The following is a 26,423-nucleotide window of genomic DNA, read 5'->3' on the forward strand; positions in this document are numbered from 1 at the left end:
CGTTATTATGTAAGGAGATGCACGCAAATGTAATTTTTTGTAAATGTGCAGGTATTTCTTAATGTGTTTTTGTCTGACTATACACAGATATTTGCCACAGAAATTGTCTCGGTGAAAGAGCACTTAGTGGCTACCTTTCTTCTGTCCTTCCCATTTTCTTATATCTTTTTTTCTTCCCCACAGGCATTTAACAAAAACAACCTGATCCTGGAGGAGAGAAACAAGTACTTCAATCCACATCTTACTGCAAAGACTTATTCTAATACCTATTTTACAGATTTCAATAATTATGATGAGTACTAATGGGCTTGTGTATTTTCTGGCCTCCTGTAACTCCCCATCCCCAAGGCCTGTGCTACTTGACTGCTCATGTGATTGAGGCTTCAGAGATGAAGTTCAGAGACATTTCAAGCACGATCCAAGCCATCAATGTCCCATTGCTGCCAAAAGCCCAAAACACCTGTTTGTGACATGATGTTTTCTTTGCAGAGTGCAACGTTGGCCTTCAGTGTTGGGTGCAGCTGTAGCCCTTCGGTGTCGCTGGACCACTCATGAGAATTGCATCGCTTCGCTCAGTTTCATAAACTTCTAGTCAGATTCTTCTAACAAGTGACTAAGCAATTGCAGAGCTTTTTTTTTTCTAAAAAAAAAAAAAAAAAGAAAAAGTTAGCCCTTAAACCTGTGCCAGGAGTACAAATCTGATTTTCTTTTTAGGCATTGTCTTTTATTTCCATGTGTTGTGTAAAGGGAGCTCTGCTGTTTGCCACGGAGCCCTCTGTGCAGTGTCCTGAACCTCACACCACCAAAAAGAGCTCGCAGGGTGGTGGGTGCAGCAACGAGAAGGAACATGGTGGTTTAGTGATGCTCGGCGGCAGCTCTGTACTCTGTAGGGCTGATCTTCCCAGGCTGTAAATCACTCTGGCTGCAGTTCAGCTGTTCGGAGTACAGCAACTAAGGCCGTACCAAGGGATACAATCTTGTAATTAACCCAGAAAGCTACAGGGTCAGTGGTTTTCAGTCGCGAGCCAAGCCCTGTCACATAAAGCCTTCACCTAGTTCAGTTTAATTTTTGGGAGGGTCTGAAAGGGCATGTCCCACAGGGAGGCCGAGGGAGGAGGGCAGATGGGAGAGGCACACTGGAAGGTTTTTCTGTGTGCCATTAGTAAACCAGCCTTGCTGCAGCGTGTGGGATTGCACGAGTCATGGCATCCCGCAGGCTTCCTCTACTTGGTACGTGTGCATGGGAACCCGCTCGTCTGCTGTAGCACTCGCTGTCAGGCTGGTCACAGAAAGATACTACTGCACTGTGTTTTGTGTGCCATCTCAGGCTCCTGGGGTACATAGGCATAATCACAGTTCTGCTTTTCTCTTTCTGGCTTTTGCTTTATATGCCCATGTCTGACAAACAAAGCTGGCTCAGATAACACAGATGTATTTGCAAAGCGTTGTCTCATCTTGCTGCGGTGTCTGACCCACGCTAGTCAGCCCCTAGAGGAACGTTCTTCTGGTGTTTTAAGTGATTATCTTGTTGGACTTCATTGATGTAAATATTTAAAATACTGTTTGAGTTTTAAGTTATCAGTTTTAATTTCTTTTGTAGTGGCAGGTGAGGAAACACAAAGAATTTTTATACCATTTTTTCTTTGTTCTGTCTGTCTTCGCCCACATTCAGGACTGTTATTTTTGTATCTGAAATTCCAGATATATAACTAAAAAGAAAAGGGCAGGGATTTGGGTCAGATTTTCCAGAGTACTTAGTAGTAAGGCAGCATTTGCTATTCTCAGAAGCTTGTGAAAAAAAAAAATAATTAAAAGTGTATATTAAGGCTTAAAGAATTGAGCTTTTGATTTTTTGAGCATGCTAGATGCATAGATTATTGCACCAGAATACCAGGAAGGTATGCAAGGAGAAGCAGAGTGGAAATCTTTCCGTTCTGTGGCTAGAGCCCTTGATCATTAGTTCACACTATAATAGGCAAATAGAGAAAAACATGTACAGATTATAATGATTCACACCTATGTACAAGAAAAGCAAAAAATACCAGGAAACATCGCTCATGTGAGGCTGCATTTGAGCACTGCTTTGGTGGTCCAGCCAATTAGCAAGGGTAAACACCGTATCTAATCATGGCAATGAGCAACATCTTTGAATGGGTATAGATCTCAATGTACTACTACGCTTCCTATCTTTTTCTGTTCTGTTCTGTAGTAAAGTGAAAAAATGCAAAGCATTGAAAAGCTGTGCAGTAAAATGAACGCACATTTACCATTTATGCAAATAATTAAGATCAGCTGCCTATTTTTTTCCAGCTGAACAGTTCTCCCTGTTGCTAACTCAGTCAAAAGAAAGCACCCCACCCTTGCGCCATTTCTTCTCCAGAAAGTATAATAATACTGGTTCTCTATAATTTGTGATTTTTTTCTGTACATTAGATCTGGTTTTCCAGGAAGAAATTAGCTGATTGCCCTGGATAAGAGGAAATTCTCTCTGCAAGAAAATTCAGTGAAACAGATAGAGGGGGAAAAACTCTCCAAACCATAACCAGTCCAGTATGTGAATCACTGTGTTCATGCCAAAAGACAAAATTTTACATTTAAGTAAGAGAAAGAAAATAAATTCTATGTTGCTGCCACTGCCAAGAAGAGGCAACATATACACATACACACATATGCACAACACTGTTCCTCTTTGCCCCTGTACTAAGAGCACATTAGTCTGGCTTATGGATTTTATGTTTAGACTATTAGTTATGAGACCAATATCCTAAAAAATATTTGAACTATGTATTTTTATTTTAGTCTTTTTTAATTAATATTATCTGAAATTAGCTTTTTTAAAACTCTTTGGTAGTTTGAGGCACGCCTATCTTTACAGTGATCTATTTTCCATTCTTTTCATGGATGGATAAATATTTTAGATACGTGTTATATATGCAGTAATAATACCCTAGGTTAAGTCTGCATGATCATAGCTAGAAGTGCATTTAGCAGATGCTCAGTCAGCTTACACTTCCATCTCCCAAAGGAGTATTTCAGGTGTTCCAGATCTTTGAGCAACTCCCATGTGGTATCATTTAAACACCATGCCAACTTGTCAGAAAAGTGTTTCTTTTAATCTTTTTTGGGGGTTGGTTTTTTTTGTTTTTTAGCTTCCTAAATTACCTTGTTCTAAACCACAGACAGAGCTGTGTTCAAACCTCTGTCTAAAGCAGCAGGGTAAACATGGAAATTTCACAGCACTTCAAGTGAGAAATAATTGATGGCAGGATTTTCTTGTCAAGCTAGGTTCTGAGTCAACAGGTTTTAAAGCCATTAGATATTTGTGTCTTAGGTAATTTTAGAGGACCCCAGATGCACCGTCTCTATCAGTATTTTCACCTTCTGTGTTCTACACAGCTACCCAGGTACTTTAATACAGCCTTTCCCAATACACAGAGCAAAAGAAAGTGCAGTCTGTATTAATTTCCAATTTACTTTATTTAGCTTTTTTTAAAAAACTTTTTTTTTTTCCCCCCTAGAATAGGCTACACACATTTTGGTGAAAAGCAGATTTCTCCATGAAAACTCTTATTTTTCTTTTGCCAAAAATTGACAAAGTGGATATTTGCCTGCAAATCTTGTTTAAGCCAATAGAGCTCTCAAATTTGCGCAAGGATAAAATTTGGTTCTTACAGCATTGTTCTGTTCTTGGAAAGGGAAAATCAACTCCCTTGCCCATTAAATGCCATGCTTAAATACCTCTTATCCTTTTTCTTGGATAAAGTGATCTTTTCTGGATAAATAATTGTATTACCTCCGATGCCAATAGTTAATATTACTAAGCCATTTTCGCATTGATTGCATAAATTTAAAGATGCTTCTCCATTTTTAATCCAAACATTTTGGCACATAGATCAAAATTCTCAGAGTAAAGCTGTTTCTGTGTAGCCCTGCTACATGGAGTAAGGGAGGAAGCAGGATTGCCAGTCAGATCCTGTACAGTATATGGTTTCGTCGGATAACTCAAAAGTAGAATTGTGCTTAGGTACACATTTTGGGCTTATTTTTGTGTCTGATATATAGCATACATTCCTCAGTTGCTTAGAAAATGAACTCCTGCACTTGCAGATTTATCTTGTACTTTGATTTGAGTCTGATGGCCTTTATGTTCATTTAAAGTTACTTTATGCGGAAGCTTTTCCAGCCGTTTGCAGTCACCTGCTGTTGGAGCAGTGTGGTTTGTTTAGAACTAATCAAAAGATTTTTGACTAGGATTAGGGTTTTCATAAGAGAGTGGGAGAAAGAATGGGACTTAAATGGCTTTGATTTCCGGGCTATTAAGCAGGACTGATTAAATTCTGAGATGGGTGTAGGACACTGTGCATTTAGTTAGCTCTACCAGAGCTCCACCGTAACCTCTGGGAAAATATCACGTCAATGTACAAATCAAGAGCTACTAAAGCACTTATGTTAAGTGAAGAAAGTTTTCAGAAGTTCAGACCATATGGCTGTTCAAACCAGAGAAGAAAGTAAGAGGTCCCAGATGCAACAAAAATGTTAATAGGAATAAATGCTTCAATATTTTTTTCTCATACTTATAGAATTAATATCTTCACTTCTTTAAATGTGGGACCAGTTTTATTAAAGTCAGCACAACATAAGCACATTCCTGAAGTTAATTGTATGCATAATGGCTTTGCTGTATGAGATCAATTCTGTAAACAATTTTGTCCAAGCTTATCTTGCTCTGCTTGAGGCATCTGACCAATTTCTGATTGTAGCTGCCACCAGCATCCTCTGTGTCTCAGCTGGGAGAACACCCTTAGATGGGTGGTTATGTCCTGGAGAGGGCTTGTGTTTCTCCACCAACACTATAGCCTAGAGAGTTACACTTCTAGTTTTCACTGTCATTCAGATGCCTAAATTTGGATTGGCAAATGCTAGGCTCTTTGAGTATGATTTTACTCGTCACATAAGTAACCACACCAAGTTCAGTGGTATGGATATAACAAGTTACTTATTTCAACGTGTTTACAGGATTGAGCCCAAAATATATTGCTTCTGCATAAATCCATGCACAGTATGAGATGACTTCAATAGCAAGAAAACAGATTCATTTGAAATTGTTCACAAGCAAATCTGCATCTTGATATCAGGGAATAGATATGTGTTCATTGTGTGGGGTATTTGAATTCATTCCTTTCTTTGCTAAATAAATGAATGATAAAACAAGATACTGCTTGACTTCATTTAAAAGCCATTCTTCCAAATAAACAAGGGTTCTGGGATCTGTGAACGTTTTTCCCTTTCTTTCTGTCTCCTCTTCTCTGCAAAAATGAGCCCGCATGTGGCTGAAATATCCTTTAGTTAGACTCGTTTGTGCAACTAAATGAACACTTTGCGCTGTGCTGCCATGCGACGACATTTTCTAACTGGGATGGTATAAAGAGGGAATCGTGTTAGCCTGGGAGGTTTGGCAAAGATTTCAACCCAGAAGTAGCAAGGGTAGGCAGAGGTGAAAACAAAAACAGAAGAATGTGACTGAAGGCTTGGCAAACTTTTCAGTAAACTTTCACAGAAACTTCGAGGCCCTTTGGGAACTGCCAAGGGTGAGGCTGTTGGAACTAGAACCTCTGGAATGGTCAAGCCAATTAATTGCACAGGCAGAAAGTGGGCTGACTGCAGCAGGTACTGGTGCAATGTTGTTACTCAGAATTACTCAGAATCAGGGGAAAAATGAACTGGTGACACTCAGCACCAGGTTAACCAGAAGGGAACAAAATGCTTTCACAAGCAGTAAGCACCACAGTACAGGTGGGATTTTGGCAATAGCTGTGTTGGAAGAAGGACAGGGCAAGAGGAGCAGTTCTGTAGAGCAAAACAGGTGGTGCTGAGCTCATGGATGCTGGACTAGCTCCAGGCTAGTTCCACAGGCTACCCACTACAAGTTAGAGTGTACCTAACTTTTAGTTTCCCTCATTCATTTAATAACAAACAAAAAACCCCCACAAAACCCAACCAACCAACCAACACAAAACAAAAAACAACACAAGAAAGCCCCCAGAACACAGCAGATGGCATGCTCGGAGACTGCTCCGTGGTGCAAATGAAAGCACAGTGAGAGGTGTAGTGGGAACTGATAAACCTTGTGTTTCCAGTTGGCTTTTTTGGATCCAGGTTGGACACTCCTTCTCCCCTTGCCTTTTCTGCTGGTGGGAAACTTATCACAGCTCTACCTAGCTGAGGATTTATAGGTTTGAAGGAGTGATTTGATATCAGTGGTGAAATCTGCTAAAAATGTGTATTGTAAAACTGACATCAAGGGCTGAGCAAAAAATGTTACATTGATACTGAGACTGTCTTATTTTAATTGTTCTTAACTAAACATACCATAGCAATTCCTCAACTGAAATTAACATCTGAACAGAGATGGTAGTTTTGTAGCATCATTCCAGAAAAAAATTAAATCATTGTAACTTTAGCATTCTCACAAACTCTAGAGGCTGAGAATGCAGAAGGAAGCTGTTATTTGTGATTTTTGCTTTTTATTCAAAGGATTTATTCACAAATCTCATCCAACAATAGCTTCAGATTTTAAAATATCATGGCAGGTAATTAACAGTAACACAGTATATGTTCCAGAATTCAGCAACCGCATTTGTTAATCACTAAGCCCATAGTTTTGAACGAATTCTCCCTTTTGTTAGCTGCAGCAGTAGGCATTGACTGAAAGTGAAACAAATATCAAATTTCAAATAAATGGGGGATTTAAGGTCCCAACTTTTAAATAAAGCTTTGAAGCTGGTACAGCTGCAGAAGAAATTGCTTGCATGTCTGTGTGCCAAAAAGTGCTTTCTCTTGTCATGGCCTCTGAAATGTCCTGTACAGTGGAAAAGTTGTTTTTAACAGGGATGCACTGAAGATAAAATAATTGAAATAAAGCTCAGAGATTTTTAGCAGTAGTAAACATTTTTTGTTTGGTATCAGAATGCCATTGCCTATTGCAATAATGGGAGTAAATGATCCTTGAACAGAACTTTATAGGGAATAATTTTCCCTTGCCATTAGTTCCTTCAAAAACAGCTTCCTTAGCAAAACTTCTCAGGAGAGCTGTCGAAGAGACTAACATTTAAGGAGAAACATTGGTGCACTGGCTCAAGCACAGTTGCAGGGATCTAAGCCAGTTACAACTGCAGGGTCATTCCACTGACACAGAACTCACTTCAGATTTACACCTATTCAGACAGCTCACCAAATTTGTATCCTAATGTCTGTCTGTTATCATATTTGGTACTCCAGGGAGGTAATTTTACATAATTCTTTACGGATCATCTGGAACACAGAAAAGAAGCTTCATTGATGGGTGGTGACAATGTTTTTCCATCATATGTCTGCACTCTGTATTTCCTCCACCAGTGATATTTTTGCATATTTTAGATGCTTTAACTTAATGAAGTAGCCCTTCTAGGTTGGGCGTGAGTGAGTGTACCATTTTTCTACTCTCCGTTACTCATACTGATATTATTTAGCTGCCTTGATTAGTATTCACAATTCCTTCTTGACTCAGTGTCTTTTTCAAGCTTCAACAATAAGGATTTCACTGCCTTTTTCAGGTCTTTCATAGCAGTATGACCTGAACTTCATCCTTTTGTGCTCATCTCACACTTTTCTCCAAATCAGAACACTTATCTTTAACATGCATACTCCAATCTCAGTCATATATCTGTGAAGTTCTAAGGCACACTTTTTGTTTGCTTGTTTTTGTACTAGTGGAAGCAATACTAACCCACAAGAGAATAATAAGTTCTACAGTGAAAAATTTGAACTCTGTTCAGAAGTAAAGAAAATCAACATATTTACCTTTTTATATTCCCTTTGCATCTTCCTGCCTGGTGCTGTTCAGGGGCCACAGTGTATGAGTATATTTCTCTCTAAGAGTGCTCTTCAAGTCAATGCCTATGGTTAAAGACATGTTTACGGGATTTCCTGATCCCATGAAATGTTAAGCGTGTTCAATATTAAAACTGACTTAAATCTTGCCATCAACCCACACCACAGAGATAGGTAGAAATATTTTCAGTTCTCATGATTTGGCCCCAAATATGCATTAAAGTCATTCACTCCCTTGATTGCCTAGACATGTTCGTAACTTCCCAAGACCATTTCTTGTATGGGTGGTTTTATTGAAATTTTATCAGTTGTTTATCTATGGCTATAATGAGCCTACCTTTGCCTCTGATTTCCCATAAAACACGAGCTAGGATTTCTCCCAAGGTAGAGATTAGAGCAGAAGACACTTTCTAGTAGTAAGGACAGCGCTGTTAGCATAAACCTTGCTGCAGAAAGGCACAGGTTGAAAAGGGTATGGCTTCTACTTCCCATCAGTGGCAATTATGTAGAAAATGAAGAAAGTTAGCTGGTTTGGTTTGCTGGGAATGGTTTTGGAATATAGATTCCTTATATACATTACAGTAATTAACGTACTATAGTAAGAGCCATTGTGCCAGGTAAAAACAAAAGTGTCTTTAAGTCTCTATCCTGGAAGTAACTGAAAGCATCTGTATTTGTGCTTCAATTGTTCCTTATTTTTCTATAATCCTTTTAGAGGACAGCCTTTCATTGCTATGGAATCAAATGTTTCTTTGTTTTTTTATTATTTTTTTTGTCACAGTAATTAGGACTCTAAGTTGTAGTGGGATTGTTCCCTGCATAACTTCTTCTCCTCCACCTCTTACCCTGTGCTAGAGCAATAAGGTGGTGCAATCTTGCCACCTTTATTCCAGCACAAGTTTCCAGACATCTGCATGGTTACCTCCATCTTCTGTTTCCAGTCAGGAACTGGTTTCTGGTTATGAATTTTAAATCTGATACCTGTATACTCTCTGTTGGCTGTAACTGCATTGCTTCAGACTCTACCTGAAAAGACATCAACAAACATTTGATTTCAGAAGGCTCAGGTGGGTACTTAGGAACAGACAATGTTATTGGGGTGTTGGTAGTTTCTAGATATTATTTTTCTCAGAGAAAAAACCATGGGAAGTAGGCAAAACTGAGTGCAACCATCCATGTTAACAACCATTTATGCCATGGAAATCAGTGGTTTAGATCCCAAAAATTTACACAGTCCTTGCGATTAAAATTCATATGAGAGCTCAATAAATAATAATAATAATAAAATCTAAAAATATCTAAGCCTACAACAAAGTCAAAGAAATTTCAAAAGAGACGAATTCATCTACCATACTCCTGCAGCATATCTACTTGATCTAGCACTCAGCATCTACTCAAAAAAGTAAAGATAGCTTTTAAATGATCACAAAGCCCAAGGTAAGTAAGAAACAAGCAAAAATTGTCCTAATATTCAGAGGAGCTGCACTCCTGTCATGTTGCAAGAGCTGTGTGATGATATCAGTCAGTTATCAACCTGGAAAATCTACAGATAATAACATTTAAATAGAGGCAGCTGCTTTAGCCAAGAAACCTTCTTCAAAGCTTTCCTGGAAAAGCAGAAAGACTTCTGCTGCTGAGCAGGAGAGGCTTTGATTTATTTCACCTGCACATTTTCTGCAACCAATAGCAGGTGGGATTCAAGGCTGGGTTTTTTTAGCATACCTCTCTCATGTGCATGTCTCTGCTCTCTGATGTCTGTGGATGAAAAGTCTTTCCTCAACAGATAAAGTACTGCACAATTGTCTTGGCTTTTTACCTGCTGTTTGTAGCCTCTTCGTGAAAACCATGTGTATTCTCGTCTATCTGGGCTCACATGCTCTCTCTCCCATGCACATCTGCACACAGGCACATACATGTCCAGCATTACAAAGGGAGACTGGGACAAAGATTGCTGAAGTCACTGTCAGATCATAGCTTTAGCTTTTTTTGTGTGCAATGTTATTTTTTCTGCATGTTCCCTGTGATCATGTTTCTTACTGATGCTTGAGAGCTCACACACTGACTGAGATCTGGTATGTAAACACAAAACAGAAACAAGGCATTTCAGTGTGATTCAGCAAGCTGCCTGAATATTTGAGCAGTAGGTTCTGACAGCCTTTGGTTTAAATAATGTGTTATTATCTTTGAACAAAAACACCTGAAGGGTTACTCAGCCAGTTGATACAAATTGAGTTCAACATCCTCTTGGTTTCCTTATTAAAGAAAACATCACTAGGTTTGCAGGGGCCGATTAGTGATCATTAATGGGGGTAACACTGGATTGCTAACAAGCTGGTCTGCCATTTGTGCTCCAAAACTGCGCTCAAGGAAGTTTCAATGAGCCAAAAGAGATGCTAACAAAAACTAAAGCACCATGCACAAAACATTGCCTCCTGAAGCACGCCTACTCACCGGCAGCTTCCAGGAGATCAGCAGCCTAGAGCACCAGCTGCCCTGCTGGAGGTCCACCAGACCTCCTCAGAAGCTGAAGAGTAATTTTTGTGCTTAAGTTTTGTATAAATAGCTTATCTCTGGGTTGTGTGTGTGAGGACTGAAAGCAAATCTCCAAAGCAAATCTTGGAAATGATGGATTTTCTTTTGGTTTTTTTTTTCTTTTTTTTTTTCCTCTGTTTGCTGGACCTTTAGGTTTTCCCCTTCCTGTGGCTGTTGTTTCAACCTCTCTGCAGTTCTTTTGAGCCACTCTCTTTGAGGACAGTCAGATTAAAAAACAATTTCTCTGATCTCAGATGAACCTGTTTTTCCTGAGAACCACAAATCTCTGTTTGGCACTGAATCAAAATTGAACTAATGTTTTATGAAGAAAAAAAATAATAAAATGCTGACCAGCAGTAACAAGACAACCCTGCTATGGGCTCTAGGCCAGGAGCCTTACAAGTTTATGTGTAATAAAATGGACTTGATGTAGTGAACCCAGAGCTGTCATTAAAAAGTGGGTATTGCCAGCAGTATGGGACCTAAGGCGAGGCCTTACACGTAAGTGAGCCACCCTCCCAGGTTGCCACCAGCATCACCACCACAGCTGCCCTCTAACAGCCGGCACAATGCACATCAGAAATGGCAGCTGCCCTTGGAGGGGCTTGTCAGAGTGATGTGTCCAGGCGGTAGGCTTCGGTCTGCTTTGGCCGTGTGATAATGAACTCTTGGTTTCCTCTTTGTGCTAAATAAAATTTCTACAAGAACATTAGCCACTTTAACCGGTTATTAATTTGAATTAACTTCAGCAATAGCCCTGTAACCAACCAATAATGAGCTTTTCCTCACCAAAAACCTGAGTACTAGAAAATAAAGAGAAATTTTATTTCACTGTCTGGCTTCTATCCACTACAAGTATTAAAGATAAAATGTTCTTGTTCAGTATTTTTGTCATGCTATCTGCTTCAGCCAAATCAACAAACAAAACAAGCTATTGCCAAGAAATTTTATCTTTATGCAAACATATGAAATAGAATTTAATTTACCCAACTCTGAGCAAGTGTTAAATTGTGAAAGCCAGTTTAAATACAGTGAATCCAGTTGCAGAATAGTTTCAGTCCAAGAGGACTGAAGCAGAGTTTGAAGTAAACATTGAAACGCACCATTGTTTATGCAGCAATTTCTTTTGCTGCAGCTCCGTCCTGGTGCTAAATATGATTAGAAGAACCAGGGTGAGAATAAAAAAACCAAACAAATAAAAAAATGGTGAAAAAATGAATGAATGATGTAGGTCGTCAGGAAAAAAATGCCATGTAATATGGAGGAATACTTGTGGCTCTTTCTTACCAGTACTAGTAGGTGCGATGGGTAAGTGACGTTTTACCCCTTTACAGTTGGATACCTTGAAATTATTTATGTTAGAATCACATCCAGGTCATAAATGTAGTCCACAAGTTGTTGTGAGGGACAGTCTTTATTTCAGAGAAGCCCATGGCAGCTGGCAAAGAGAGAAACACTTCCTTCACAAGAATAGATTAAAGATGGCACCTTAGTTTTACAATAAACACTTGTGGTACCTTGTGGGTTATATGTATCCGTGTGCTGGGGATGCCCTTATGCCACTTCATCCCTGTTAAGCAGCCATAAGTTTACCTGTGCTGGCTGGTTAATGGAGCCTTCCTGCCACCGAGTGAGGTCTGACAGCTGGGACAAGCTAATTCCTGAACTTTCTTTCTGTAATTTGTCTTCACTGGGTGGCCCTGCTGGCCCACCCTGAGGCACCAGTGGATGTGCTCACCTTCTGGCCAGCCCACCCACACCTGATCCTCACTCTTGGCACACAGCACTGTGCAGAATATGGTGATGTGACGGGAGAGGGGTCTCGCCTTCCAGTTCTCTGAGCATCAGTAGGCAGGATGAACAAGAAGAGATGGTACAACCTCTTTTTACTGTTGGGGGGGGACGGGGGACAGTGGCATGGCAAGATTAAGGAGCAGTTTTATCAAGGTACATAGCTGAACTTCTATCACTGAGGGGACTGAGAGCTCTGAATTTGTTTATAAATCTAGCCCCAGATAACTTCCCTGACATGCAAAAGTCGGGGCATAAGAAAGCATCAAACCCTAATCTCTTACCTAAAGGTTTATTCAAAAAAGATCATCCTTTTCCTTACAGTGACAGTTTTGACTTAAAAATGTCACTAGGCTCCCCATCTCACCTATAGCATCCCTAGGCAGCAGGTGGGGATCTTAGTTTTGCCTGCGTGGTCTGTCACCAGAGAAAAATCTGAAACAGATTCAAGTAAACTCTGATGTCTGGCTGAATGCACGCCACATTTTGAAGTAGTCTCTAATTTTTTGCCATGTCATAGCTCATCAACAGTTTTGGCAAAACCCACAGATTTTTTCAATCCTTTTTTCTGCAATGTAACACAGAAATCTGCCTTGGCATTATCCACCTCAGCAGCAAGAAATGTGAGAGTATTTAACCAAATATGAACAGTCCATCATCTCCCTCAAGCCATCATAAATTTACCTGTGAAACTGGGATGCTATAAATCTCCGCATAATTAGGAAAATTCTGCTAAAGTAAGCTGAACTATTGCTGTGATCCTTGAGAAAGGAATAACCGTTAACCGGTACGAACCTGGACACACCATTTAGTGCTTATTCTCCATTCACATTCCATGTGCTATCACTTAGCAATTTCACTGCAAAGCTAAAACAATACCACCAATATGAAACACATTAACACTGGCTAATTGATAGGTCACTAGCAAAGAATTTTTCTCTGGATGGAGAGAGTGTTTTAATAGGTGTCCATAGAAACCTATTTTCACCTCTATGTTCTTTAGTGCTTATTGTGTTGGTCAGGAAGAAAAAAAAAAAAAAAAAAAAAAAAAAGCAATGCTGAAGTTGCTGACATAAAAATATGGAATTAATAAGTAAAGACAAGGAAAAGCTACAAAGAAGCACTGTGCAAACAAACCAACCGTGTTTTCACATAGCCTAATGCAAGTTCCTAAGTATGTTAGAAATCAAGCCACTAAGCCACATGCACTATTTATGGGAGCCTGTTCTGAGCAGCAGTGAATAAGACACAACTCAGGGCTGCGGTGGATAGTTAGATGACTGTCACCACAGGTATAGGTAGAAGTATCAGAGGACCAGGAGTTTCCATCCAACCCAGTAAAATGGCTGCAAATTACAGCTAGGGACATTTTGATAGAATATGTTGTATGTTTTGAGCATATTTATATAAATATTAGTTACAATGTATAGATAACTTGCATATTTAAAACAGCTAAGGTAATTAGTCATTAGATTAACTTCTGAAGGGATATGTTTTTCCCAATAAATGTCAAGCTTTCAGATATTATTGGAAGTTTTGGTATTTTTTTTCTAATTCTGGTGGAAAACATTCAAGGCAGTCCTATACATTATTACTTAGAAATCCACCAAACAAAAGGAGTGTAGCTCAGAGCTTTCTTGTACTGTTGATGAGACACGTTATATTAAGATCCTTCACTATCCTGCCACATCCTAACACAAGTTTATGAGCCATTCGAAACAGAGCTTAGCATGGAACATCTGTATCTGATAAAAAAAATAGTAAAGATCCAACAAATACGGAACATCATGCTGGCAACTTTAAGAAACCTCTTTAAATTCTCCAGCATCTCAGTTGTTTTACCTGTAAGTAAATATTAATATTTCCCTGTCTTATGTCTGTGTACATTAATTAATGTTACATTGTACTCTATTTCTGAATTTTCTTTTGCTAGTAAAACTCACCATTGAAAATTTTATGATGCCAAAACTGTGCACATATTATCAATAAAGCTAATCTTATGCCTCTGTTTCTTATCACCTGTTGATCCTCTTGTACTGCAAATGACTGAAGCTAGATGGTCTGTGCTACCCAGATGTGCAGCAGCACAGAACAGCCAGACACACAAACAGCACCAAGCACCTACAAAGACACTACACAAAGTGAGTTGTCAGAAGTTTTTTATGCACGCTTACAAAGCTTTTACAAGTGTGGTCTGTTTTTTCAGACTGCAAAAACCACGTGTGCTCCCTCAGTCCTGGCAAAAATATTAGATATTACTGAAGTTCTCTTGGCTTTAATTTGAATAGCCACGATGCAAACTAGGATTATCCTCTTCAGTCTGGGGACCTTTATTCTAGACAGTAATTTACAGGGTGGTATGGAAAGTGGTAGTCATTTAGAAAGAGTTCCCTACGCTAGTGTTTCTCAAACTTTTTGGAGGCACCAGCAAAGACTGGAAAACTTTGAAATTGATTTTGTGTTTGAAAGCAAGCCAGTGCAGAAAGCACAGAAAGCTCTGCAAGCTTTTTTTGCTCTGCAAGCTTTTCATAGAGGTTTGTGTATCCTTTCTCGGACCAATGTTTTCCCATTGGAAGGTAGAGCTTCATGACTGCAGCTGACTGTACCTAGGCGTGAAGCCAGAGGTCCTTGGAAAGCTATGACCACTTGCCATTCTCTTTCTTAGATCCAGTGACCACCTGTGGTCAGTGGTGTGGCTGTGTGTCCAACAGAGGAGGATAATCAGTATCAAATACGAGAATGGGGGCTTGAGGCGGAAATTAATATTTTTGTTGATAGGGTTATTCAGGGTTTTGGCAGAGCAGAAGCATCTAAAATATTGTTAGAAATGCTTTCTTGAAGATTTGTTGTCCCTTGCCATTGCCCTGTTCCCAGCTCAATGGATGGATCATCTATTCCATAAAGAATATTGTGACTTTGCAGCTCTTTATAAACTCTGATCGTGTTCCTTTTGAGCCTTCTTTACTTTTCCTTTTTCTTTTTTTTTTTTTTTCAATAACAATTACATAAATCACAGAGATTAATTTGGTTTGTTAGGCAGATAACATTGGAAGTTTAAAGATTAAGCTGAGGCGTAATTTAGATTTCCAACAGGCAGCTCATTTCAAGAGCTCACTGAGGGGTGCTACCACATAAAATTCACTCAGTAAAATAATGTAATTTTAGCTTCAATTTTAGCTTTATTTAATAGATGTTTTCTAATGGTGTAGAGTATGTCCTTAATTTGCCTCTCTGCAATGTGAAGCTGATATCCTTGAATAAGGAATTCAGAGACAAGCATTTTAATTTATTTTTTCTCCCAGTAGCATTCTTCTTTATTCTGAAGGCAAACAGCATTAAAAGCAAGACCATAAAACACACTATTTTTTTTGTTGATATCTGTAGTGACAAGATGACAGTTCTGGAATGCAGGTGTTCTTTAGTGAATGAACCATAAAAAGACCTATATGCAAACCTTAATAACAATGTTAGAGGCAGTGGGAAGGACAGCCAAGGATGTGAATTGAGATTTGTCTACTATACAGAACAACTGTGGAAATTAATATGTCTTGAGTGTAAACAGAATCAAAGTATCACAAATGAAGTTCAGAGCAGAACAGTTGTCACCCAAGAGCTTTGAAAAGGCTGTAAGAAAAGGAGGATGCCCCAGGCAATGCAATTCCCAAAAGGAATTCCTGCTGAGATGTCCAGCCATTCGGGGTGAGCGTTCAGCTGCTCCTACCAAACCCTAAGGCGCCCATACATCTACAAATGTAAAGCACAGGCATGCGCACAATATTAGTGTCCATGATTTTCCTTCCTTAGCCAGGAGTCACCCGCCAGGCCTCTCTAAGCTATCTATCTATCTATCTATCTATCTATCTATCTATCTATCTATCTATCTATCTATCTATCTATCTATCTATCTATCTATCTATCTAATCTAAGGATATCGGTGGGTGGATTTTCCAAAGATGGGTGTAGAACGATGCTGTAAAACCGGGTCTGGCAGATCGCAGTCACTCCATGCAGTTGTCAACAGCAATGAATGGTGGAAGGGCAGCGGTGCTGGAAATGACCAGCAGCAATATTTTCTATAGGCAGAAAGAGTCTTATGAACAAAAATGAAAGGCAGCATCTGGATCGACTGAAGCTCTCAAGCACAGCTGGCCAGAGGCAGGTTGATATGGGAACATACAAGAGCAAAGGATTTTTTCCCTCAGCTGCCCTGTCCTAGCTCCCAATATGTGAAAGTGACTTTCGTTCTGACAGCCAGGTGGGGTTTCCAGACACAGGGTAAGACTGGTTGCAGTATAAAGCCTGTGGAGGTCATCTGAGGTAACTCCTAACAGAGTCGGTGCTTGGGGGTGGGGAGGATGCTTTACCAACCCATTTTCCCTTTGGCTTACAGACCACTTAATGCACTCTGTTTTACAGTGCTGCCAAATGTCATGCAGGGAATCTGACAGCTTTCTTCCACCTCCCTACAGCCCAGCCTGACTCCCCATTCATCTGGCTGCACCGTGCTGCCATGCTGTATGGGCTTTAGTCTGCTGCCAGGCACCCCTGTGCTGTTGCCTCTGCAGAGTGCTGCTGCCATTCTGCTTCTTCCCTCCCTGCCTCATCATCCCCTCCTCGTAGCTCCACGAGAGCAATGCATCAATAACAGTGGTCCTGAGAAAGAGAGATGGGAACATTCAGAAGATGATGAGAGAGAGAATGGATCAAACACAAGAGGAAGGGGAGGAGGGCAGGAGCAGTCCATGCTTTCGGGGACCACACAGGGTTGATGCATAGGGAGAGACAACAAATCACAGCCCCCAGACTGGGAGATGTTGAATGAGTCACAGCTTTTGACACCAGTGGAAGAAAGGTGCCTCTGATGTAAAGGTGGCCTCATATGGACTGAACTGTATTTTGGATGTCCTAGGTGTGGCCAAGGAGTCTTGTCTGTACTCAGCTGGAACAGGCTTGATATGTCCATTGTTCTTGGACCCTCTGACAAAAGCAAGAAAGCGCTGTGAGGAACAGCCACCTTTTAAAGAATAAAGGTCCAGGTCAGGGTTGTGACTGCATGTGTAAATTCTGCTCTGGGAGCAGATGATGGCAGAGATTACCAAACCTCACCTGCAGCTTTGTTGAGCGTCAGCTGTGGGCAAGCCAGAAAGAAAGCTCCCTCCTCTTCAAACTAGATAAAGTTGAAGACTCTGAGATGAAGTATGGGCTGGCTTTTTTCTTCACCCTTTCTCTCAGTAATGTGATGTGTAACTAGATCACAAAAATTAGGTCTGACTGACCACATATATTACAATGATTCTGTACCTGATTGACAGTTTTCATATTACTTTTGTATGTTACAGCTTGTGATGACAAGAACCGGACTAATTGTTTATTCTGTTTCCAGCAGTTCCGGTGTTACCACTCACATGGACACACACGTCAGGTTAACATGACAATTATTTTTACTAATCAAAAGTATAAAACCAGTTCAGAGATAAAAGTTGTAAGGCTTCTCAGAAATGCCTGGACTGCTGAACAACAGGGTATGATGGCACATGCTTCAGAAAATATTGCTTTTTTTTCTCAGCCTGAATGAGTAGGATACAGTCTCATTTGCAGAAAATTATTGTTTCTGGACACCTTTGGGTTTTGTATCATTCTTGCTTTATTCTGGAAAGCAGCTAATCACAGAATCCCAAAGTTAAAATAAATGTAATAACTGTTCCTGCTGTTCTTTTCCAAAAGTCAATAGACTTTCATACGGCCAAAGGCTAAATTATTGACCTTTGCATTCAATACCACTGAAATCTCCCTCCTCCTCCACCCCAAAACCAAAGAAGCCCTGGAATAATTATCATATTTATATGATGAGTGTAAAAGATCAAAAAGACTTATTTCCCTATCTCAGCCTATCCAATGCAGTCTTCTAATTCCCAGTGATGCTGCCAGAGAGAGCCAGCAGCGTGTAAATAGCCAGGACAAACCCCTTTGTTTACAAGCAGCTAATTGGGGCAGTGGGGCAGTGGGGGATGTGGCCTGTGACTGGTATTTGCATGAGAATTTTGCTGTCCTGATAGATTAGGAGAAGATGAGTCATCAGTGATGGATCACATCTGAAAGAACCAAGGCCAAGGACAACGAGGGGTAGGGTCATCAGCTTCAGATGCACAAAAATCCAAGGAAGTCCTCCATGGCTGTGTTGTGGATGTGGGACAACATGCTTCACAGTACACAAAGAAGCATGGAAGAGGGACGGGGAGGCCACCCAGCTCTCCACACTTTGAGGATAGACTGAAAAGAGAAGCGAATACAATATGGGACATTTAGGTGGGAGCTCAATGACTTTGTCAGACATGTCCTCATTACAGCAGTGTCAGCCAAACTCGTGCTAGGGGTTGCTGGCTGCAGTCTGAGCTGTAGTCTCATGGGTGGGATGCTAGAGAAACAGATATCCAGACGGGCACATGGGGAAGCTCATTCCACATGTGTATTGATGAAGGAAAGAGTGGAGCAGTGCATTGCAGAGCCTACAGCAGTGGCAATGCAATAGGTTTTCACTGGGAGTTGATGCAGCAGGCTGGAGGCAAAGCAGATGCATATTTCTGAGGGAGCAGAAAAAATCAAAATATTTTGTAGGAAAATGTCAGTTTTAAGAAATTATTTGACACAGAAGTTTTGAAGTAGAGTAACAATTATACATTGACTTAGGTTGGTTTTATTTCTGATTCTGTTTTTTCAAATTATATCAGCTCCGACTTAATTTCTGCTTTCTTTCCTCATGTAAATGCTCTTCAACTAGCCAGCTGCGTTTCAGTTTGCATAGAAATGGTTTTGTTTCAGCATGACTGGCTGATCTTTTTGGGGTTTGCCCTGTGTTTCCATTCCAAGGAACATGCAGTTTCAGATTTGCTCATTTTACACAAGAGGCCACTGCAGTGGGGTGGCAGCTGTCACTAGACTCAGTCTTTGAAATCAGTAATAGGCATCACTCTGGATATGAATGTGTGGCAAATATGTAGAAACTGACTGGGATTGTCAGGTTCTGTGGCTGACTGTCAGATGCTGGATGCCAATGTGAAACAGTGAATACTCATTTCTTCTATGATATAAACTCTACCCTCCTCTGAAGGGATGTGAAATGAAATTCAAGTATTAGGGACTTATCTCATTTCAAGGGCAAAAATTTAATACAGTATTTATCTCACCTTACAATGAGTGCAGCTGAAGTGCTGTTTTAATTGGGAAGATAACAACATGAGGCTGCTCAGGACCAACATTCTTCCATGTAAATTTTTCAGGAAAGAAGAAGAAGAAAAAAAAAATAGCTGGAGGGTCTTGAACTTTCATTTTTTTGTGTTTGTTTGTTACAAAGTGTATGTTACAAACCATCTTTGTGACAATCCAGAGATGAGACAAGGTGTTACAGCCCTAACCCTGCAGACAGGCAATACATTTTTATCTGTGCAGGTGCCCAGCTCAGTGCCAAGATGTTACCACCATGTGGAAGAGCAACTGTGGACACTCAGCATTGAGGGGGTGGAGGGGAATCATAACAGAAAACAGCAGTCAACATTCATGGAATATTTTTCTGTGGCATAGTCAATGGCTAAGAGTAAAAATAAGTAGACAATAAGACATTTCAAGTAAGTGTTAGGGACTGGCCCAAAGACTATCTCTCACAGCTACTTCTAAAATACTTCTCTGTTTCAGTTTAGGATATAGTTCAGTGGAAGATGCTGTTATTAGTCATAATGCAAAGCCAAAAAGGAAAGCCACTTTAAAATGTGTTTTGGAGAGGTGTCAACAAATGAAATACATATTCCTTCCTTTCTCCACTCTGACATCTGCTTAGCTTAGAAAAAACAGTTTAAAAAAGGAGTAATTAAAGTTATGAGGAAAAATAGCACATATCTGAATCCCACAAGCCTGGGTTTAAGATGATGACAAGGACCTTTCTGTCCCCCACCCCTCGTTTAGCCTGGGCAATGTTTCAGGGGAGAAGGTACAATAGCTGGAGTAAACGCATAGACTGCATTCTCAGGGGGAATAATGCAGGGCTGCAGTAGCACAGCTACAGTTTTCTGCTACACGTACTTGCATCCTAAACTGTGCTAAGCAACCAAGCAATAATGGCCACTCTCAGGTCTCCCGCTTTTGGTCAAAATCATTCCTTTCCAAAACACTGAAAAATGCAAATTAAATTAATGGCTTTAATTTAAATTATTATAGATACATATATTATTTTATAATACTATAAACTATGTAACATATTTTACAATGACATAATGCACATTATGATGTATATTATCTAGCATATAATTGCACATAGTGTATTTATCTGTGGTAGAACATATTACAACTTCACATGTAATATGAAGTTGTAATATGATTATAAAATTGTATGAAAATTAATAACAATTTTATACATTACAATCATTTATCAGTGTTCCTGAATCAACGTTTCCTTGTCCAACACATTTGGCACATACATTATTTTATTCATGGCATCAACAAATACTGAAATGCAATTCTGTAGCCAGATCTGTTTTTACAGGAAAGTGTGAGGAGTGCTTATGTTACTGTCAGCAAAAGGCTGGGGAATGAGACACTGGAATAAGTCCTGGCTTGGGTGAGTAAAAGGTACAGTTGCTCAGACTGCAAGGGCTGCAAGGAGAAGGGAATGGAAATAGCAGCAGCCAGAAAATCGAACCTTGGTCTCTTTCTTCATGCTAGATGACTTAGTGAACACTTTGATCACACTTAATGTCACTCCTTCCAAATGCTTCCTAACTGTTTGGACAGGAGTGGGGTTCATAACGCTGTTGTGTACCTTATATCTAACCAGTGTTCACCAGCAACCTGTATCACAGCACTGAGTGAGCAGCGCCTGCTGACCTCTGCATGCCTGCCAACCTCTGCACTCCTGCCAACCTCTGCACACCTGCTGACCTCTGCACACCTGCTGACCTCTGCACGCCTGCTAGGTTCCACTGGTGCATGTGATGTCTCAGGTACCAGGCTTCAGCTGCATGGAAACACCAGCCAGTGGACACAAGTCCATCGTCTCGTGGTGCACTGCAGGCATGACCATGGTCCTACCTTGCCCTTGCTGGCACAAGCCAGCTTCTCCATGATTCCCCTGCAAAAGGCTTGCTTCCCAGTCCTCACAGAAGCTCCTGTGTCCCTGTTGCAGCAAAGCTGAGCATACAGGTATCTTGCCAAAATAGTACACCAGGCTCTTGGCTGGGTACGAGTGAGAAAGAGCACCACCGGGGCTCTGGCTGAAGAGCACCAGGCAGTCATGCTGGCTGGTGTGCAGGAGATGCTTCTGCAGCCCACCTGCCCATCCCTGGGCCAGGCACTTCCCTGTGCTACCTGGCCCAGCTCCAGCGGGCAGCCGTCGGGAGCCCACCGTCAGCTTGCTGCTTTCCATGAACGGGCACAGCATTCACTGCCAGCCCTGCCTGGCTGCAATCATACTGCCCAACCCCTCCAACAATTAAAGAGGATTAAACAGCTAGAGTGTCTTCCCTTCAAGTATTGATGATTTGAAATGAAAATGAGTAGTTGAGGCATTGCTGGTGCTTTTCAGTAGTCAGTCATCCCTGTCCCCTGCAGACAGCGCAGCTTTTGTTCTTCTGATCAAGAAAAGCTACAAATCACTGCTCATTTGATCACAGCTTGAATCCTTGTCATGAAAACAAAAATAATCAATTAAAGCTCAGTCAGCTGCATGCTGCTCTTTCATTTTTAATGATAGTTTCATTTGCTACCCACTTCTTTTAGCTCACCAGAAGGGCTACATACCATGTTCTATTGCAATCTCGGAGCATTTAGTTCTGCTCACTATACGTATTTGAGCACAGAAGATGGAAAAAGCCTCCAACAATTTTTTTTTTGAGGGGATGTGGTCTGAGGTAACCTGCTTAGCCCTTCCATGGTAGGATGCCCCAAGTTACTGTTCATTGTAGACCTAAAGAGAAAAAGCCCGCAGTACTTTTTGGCCAAGGGCAATAGGGAACTTGTGTTATTAACCAGCATTTCTTCAAGGGTGCAGAAATGAGGTTAGCGGTGGCATCAATATTCACTCATCAATATTCAATCAACCCATCTGGCATTACCAAATTGGTAAAAAAATAGCTTCAAATGTAATAGTCTTTCAAAAAAAGGTTTTGTGTAAATCTCCATCCATTTTTTTTTCTCTCCTTTTTTGAAAATGGCAAATGCAGAAAATGGAAAATACTTCCCAAAGCAAACTAAGTATATATTTACCTTTCATGAAATGTGACATGGGTTGGATGTGAGTTGAAGCAGAGGTTCAAGTAAGTTTCTAATACTGGGGTCTGTCCAGGCTTGCTCTGTACGTCATACAGTGCACTACTGAGTAAGGCTGCTTGGGACTTCTTAAAAGAAAACCTGAAACCTGGGCTGTGTTTAAGCAAAGATAATGTGATGACAACAGCCCTCCCTAGAATTATGGAGCCCTCTAGGGATAAACTGGAGTCAGGCAAAACTTACCAGCTTCTATTACTTTCACTTTTAGGGTTTATTCAAAACAGGAGTCAGGGAATAGTTACTATGACTGCTGAAAAAATGGCTTCACTTTGGAAAAAAAGTTGAAAGGGCTTTTGACTGAAATTTCAGCTATTTCTTTGCCAGCACTCTTCCCTCATGTGTTCCCCTAAAAAGATCTCAACAAAGGAAATATTTATATTGGAAACTTTTGTTGGACAAAATGGCTACTATTTTGTGAAAATTGTGCGTGCTTTGTATCCTCATTCTCCTTTGTTGATGTAGTTACACACAGTTATACTACATGTCCAGGGATATACCATAGCCTTCCCTCTTCCCAATGTACTACAGTGCAACTGCTGATGGAGACGTGAGGCATTTGAACTCTAATTCTGGAGAGATACTTGTCAGCAGCTCTGGGAAGATATTTTTTAGTATTCAGGTATTCACATTTTCTGACAAAAGAAATATTTAATCTCTTGCTGAAAAGTGGGCTGTTATGACAGCAAAACCCAACTTTCTGCTAAAAACAGATCTGGAGGAAAACTTCAAATAAGCTGCAGGCCACAGCTACGCAAAATAAGATAAAAAAAGAGTGTTAAGGACTGTGATTGGAAAGCACTGGATTTTCCGCAGCCTGTCAAAGAGTAAAATCATATAAAGTTTGGCATTTAAATCCATTCAGGATTTAGGTATCTTTCTTGCAGGGCTGAAATCCACTCACTGTATGCTGCTAGAGTAAACAGCAGTTGTTTTTGCCAAATGCAACATTTTGGGCATTTGTGTTTCGGTCTAATTATAAGTGTAACTATACCTAGAAATACTTCTATTTATTTTTGTACTCTCTGCTATTGAATATGAGCAGTATTTCATTTTAAGCTCCAAAGACAGTTCCTCGTGTCAATAGATAAACTCCCCCAAAAACATATCTATTTGAAGCAGAATTCTTAGTGTAGCAGCGCTTAGGGAAATTAGTGGGAAATGCTGCATGCTTAGTACTTTTGAAAACGAGATTTGTTTACATATTTGAATATGGATTAAGGTGCCTAATATAAAGTTCCTGTCTTTTAAAACCCAATGTTTGGTTTGTGAAAGACAGTTTTGTACTTAGCTTGCTCTTTCTCTATAACCTATTCATCCACATCATTAAACTTTTTTGTTTTCTCCAAAATAATTTTTATTGATGCAAATGCTGTTTTGGAAAATATTTGTAGCTAATAATGCAGGCTAAATAATAACGACAGTAACAACAACAGCAAAAATAAAAAGCCTCCTGAGCCTGGAATTTTACCTGTAAATCAGGTGCACTCACTCAGATTTCCTTGTGGATGCCCTACTAAATCTATGGATTATAAAAAAAAGCAACTGTATAAGAATTACTGTCTTAGTTAAATATGAATGGTTGTACATTTTGAAAGTTGAATTGCATAGATAGCTCTCTCAAAGCAGGACATGAACTTGGCTAGACTGTTCATTTCTCTTCTGGTGAGACAAAACTGTGCACTGCTTTTGGTTTGGATGCTGTCAAAATAGGTCTACCAAAAAATAGGTAAAATACTGACCTTCATTAAAATAAAACACAAAAGACTATTAAAGTATTAGCTTCTAGAATTCCATTTCAAAAACAATTACATCTTCTCTTGCATCACCCCTTTTTTAATTTGTGTAGCAATTTTGCCAGGAATGTGCTGGTAGCAATAACAACTTCTGCAAGATTCAGAAAGGTTGCTAATAAAATGCCAGATCATGTCTTGCCCATAAAATTTAAATGCAACACTGCCCCACTGTGAGGAGGGGAACACAACTCACAGGCTTGGATCTCCATGTCCTGACACAGGGCAGCAGGCTGGGCTTAAGCTGTTGCTGTCACTGTCTGTGTTGTGGGAGCTGGTCCCCTGTCCTAGCTAACTGCTCCTCATGCCCTCGCACCAGCTGCTGGCAAAGGCATCACGTTGCTCTCCTGGCTGTCTGGCTGGCCACTATCAGGTGCTTCTGTTGCTGCAGCCCTGCAACAAGCATAGAGGCGATGCTAAAAGCTGTCATCACTCTTATATGCAGAAGTCCTGTAAACAGATCCCTTTGCTTCACACCTTTCAAGAGAGTCCCAGACAAAATTTTCTTGCCTTAATTTTTTTTTTTTTTTTTTTTTTTTTTTTTTACACAAAAACCCATGTGGGAAGCTGCTGCCAGGTGTCAGCATGACCGCTCTTCCTGCCACACCTGTGCACAGCTGGCAGGGCCAGGCTTTGGTATGCTGTTGCAAATCACAAGCAGTTCCTTCTTTACAACAGGCCTCCTGTTTTGAAAGAAATGGCTCCCTAGCATCGTAAAAGAATGTAAGAAAAACCTGTATCAAGCCCAGACATTAATCCTTTTTCATTCCTTTTTATTTTCCATTGCATGTCAACAAAGCCATTCACTTTTTTTCCTGTTTCCTCTTCTGAGAAATCTTTGAGTAGATGGAAGGAGAAGGTCTTTCAGGTCTCCATTATCCTGTTTACAATTAACAACTTATGCTTAAATAATAGATCAATTCCACCAGTTATTACAGAAGTCAAAAGACACAGCACGTTTTACTTTCAGTCACAAACTGAAACACTGACCAAAGACACAAATAGGGAATGACTAGCGTTTGATTCTGCAGATAATGAGGGGTCGGTAGTTTTCCTCAGAGGGAAAACACAGGTAATGAAGAAAAGTAGTTATTCAAAAAGGGAAAATGTTTCCACCCAGAAATTGAAGACCACATTAATTTTGCTTGTTTATGGCTTTTTGTCCCAATAGTTTACAAGTATCTGAGATTACTCATCCTGCACTAGACAACAGCATTGATTTGGTTATGGTAGGAAATGAAGTGAGAACAAAAGGGAAGCATCAGCTCTTGATCTCTTGCACTCAAAAAAAAAAAGTCATCTTTCCCTAAGCAACATAAAGAATTTCTACAGATTCTGTGAACCCTGGCACACCTGATGGGAATCTGTCGATACATTGTTCTTGACAAAGTGCAGCGCTTTTATAAAGCAACATGGCAGAACATATACTGTAAATTTCTGCCTTTTGAAGGCAGCTGGACAAGACATTTGATCTGGCTGTGAAGATGTATTCCTTTTTCTGCTCTTCTGGACAGAAATAAATTGTTGACAGCTACCAAGGGTAGGGTGGGCTGTGGAAGGAGAAATTGGAGTAAAGAAAGGGAAAAGACTGAATGCAAATACTTTAGTTAAGAAATATATACAGGTTTTTTGACCTAAGAAGCCCTGTTTCTGGAAGTTATGAAGAGTCTGAATGGGAAGACAACAAGCTGCTTTAAGACTGAAGGAAGTCCAAAGAAGCTTTTTGCCTAATTGAAGCATATTTCAACTGCTCAGTGAAGATAAATGATGAAAAAATCATGAACAGCACAGAGGGTGAAGCAGCTTTGACAAACATGACATTACTCGACAAAAGTAAAAATGTGTTTTCTTTTTCTTTGGCAAAGCTAGGGACTACATCTCCATATAACCGCTTTAATATTTCATGTCTGAGAATTCACTTGCTGAATATGCCCCTGTGTATGAAGAACTGCAGCTGAGCAATTTTAGGAAGTTTTTCTTTACCAGCCATATATGTAGGCAGGTGGTAGTGATTGGCCTGCAAAATATATGCTCCTTATTTCTCAGTATTTCAGTCTGAATAAAAACAAATCTGTTTTCTTTCCTTCATGCTGGTCTACATCTAGCCTTTTCACACCCACACAAGAC

General features: G+C 40.1%; 1 protein-coding gene across 3 annotated transcripts in view; it reads left to right on the plus strand.

Moving 5' to 3' along the window:
- SEMA5A (semaphorin 5A) overlaps nt 1–5,211 on the plus strand; it is a 353,963-nt gene extending 348,752 nt beyond the window's left edge. For all 3 annotated transcript variants that reach the window (XM_040587086.1, XM_040587084.1, XM_040587085.1), the window contains exon 23: nt 184–5,211. In XM_040587086.1, the coding sequence (XP_040443020.1) occupies nt 184–303 (120 nt within the window). In that variant the 3' untranslated portion in view covers nt 304–5,211. The remainder of the gene's footprint in view (nt 1–183) is intronic.
- The last annotated feature ends 21,212 nt before the right edge of the window (nt 5,212–26,423 follow it).

This window comes from Falco naumanni, chromosome 3, assembly GCF_017639655.2.
Source record: "Falco naumanni isolate bFalNau1 chromosome 3, bFalNau1.pat, whole genome shotgun sequence".
NCBI lineage: Eukaryota > Metazoa > Chordata > Aves > Falconiformes > Falconidae > Falco > Falco naumanni.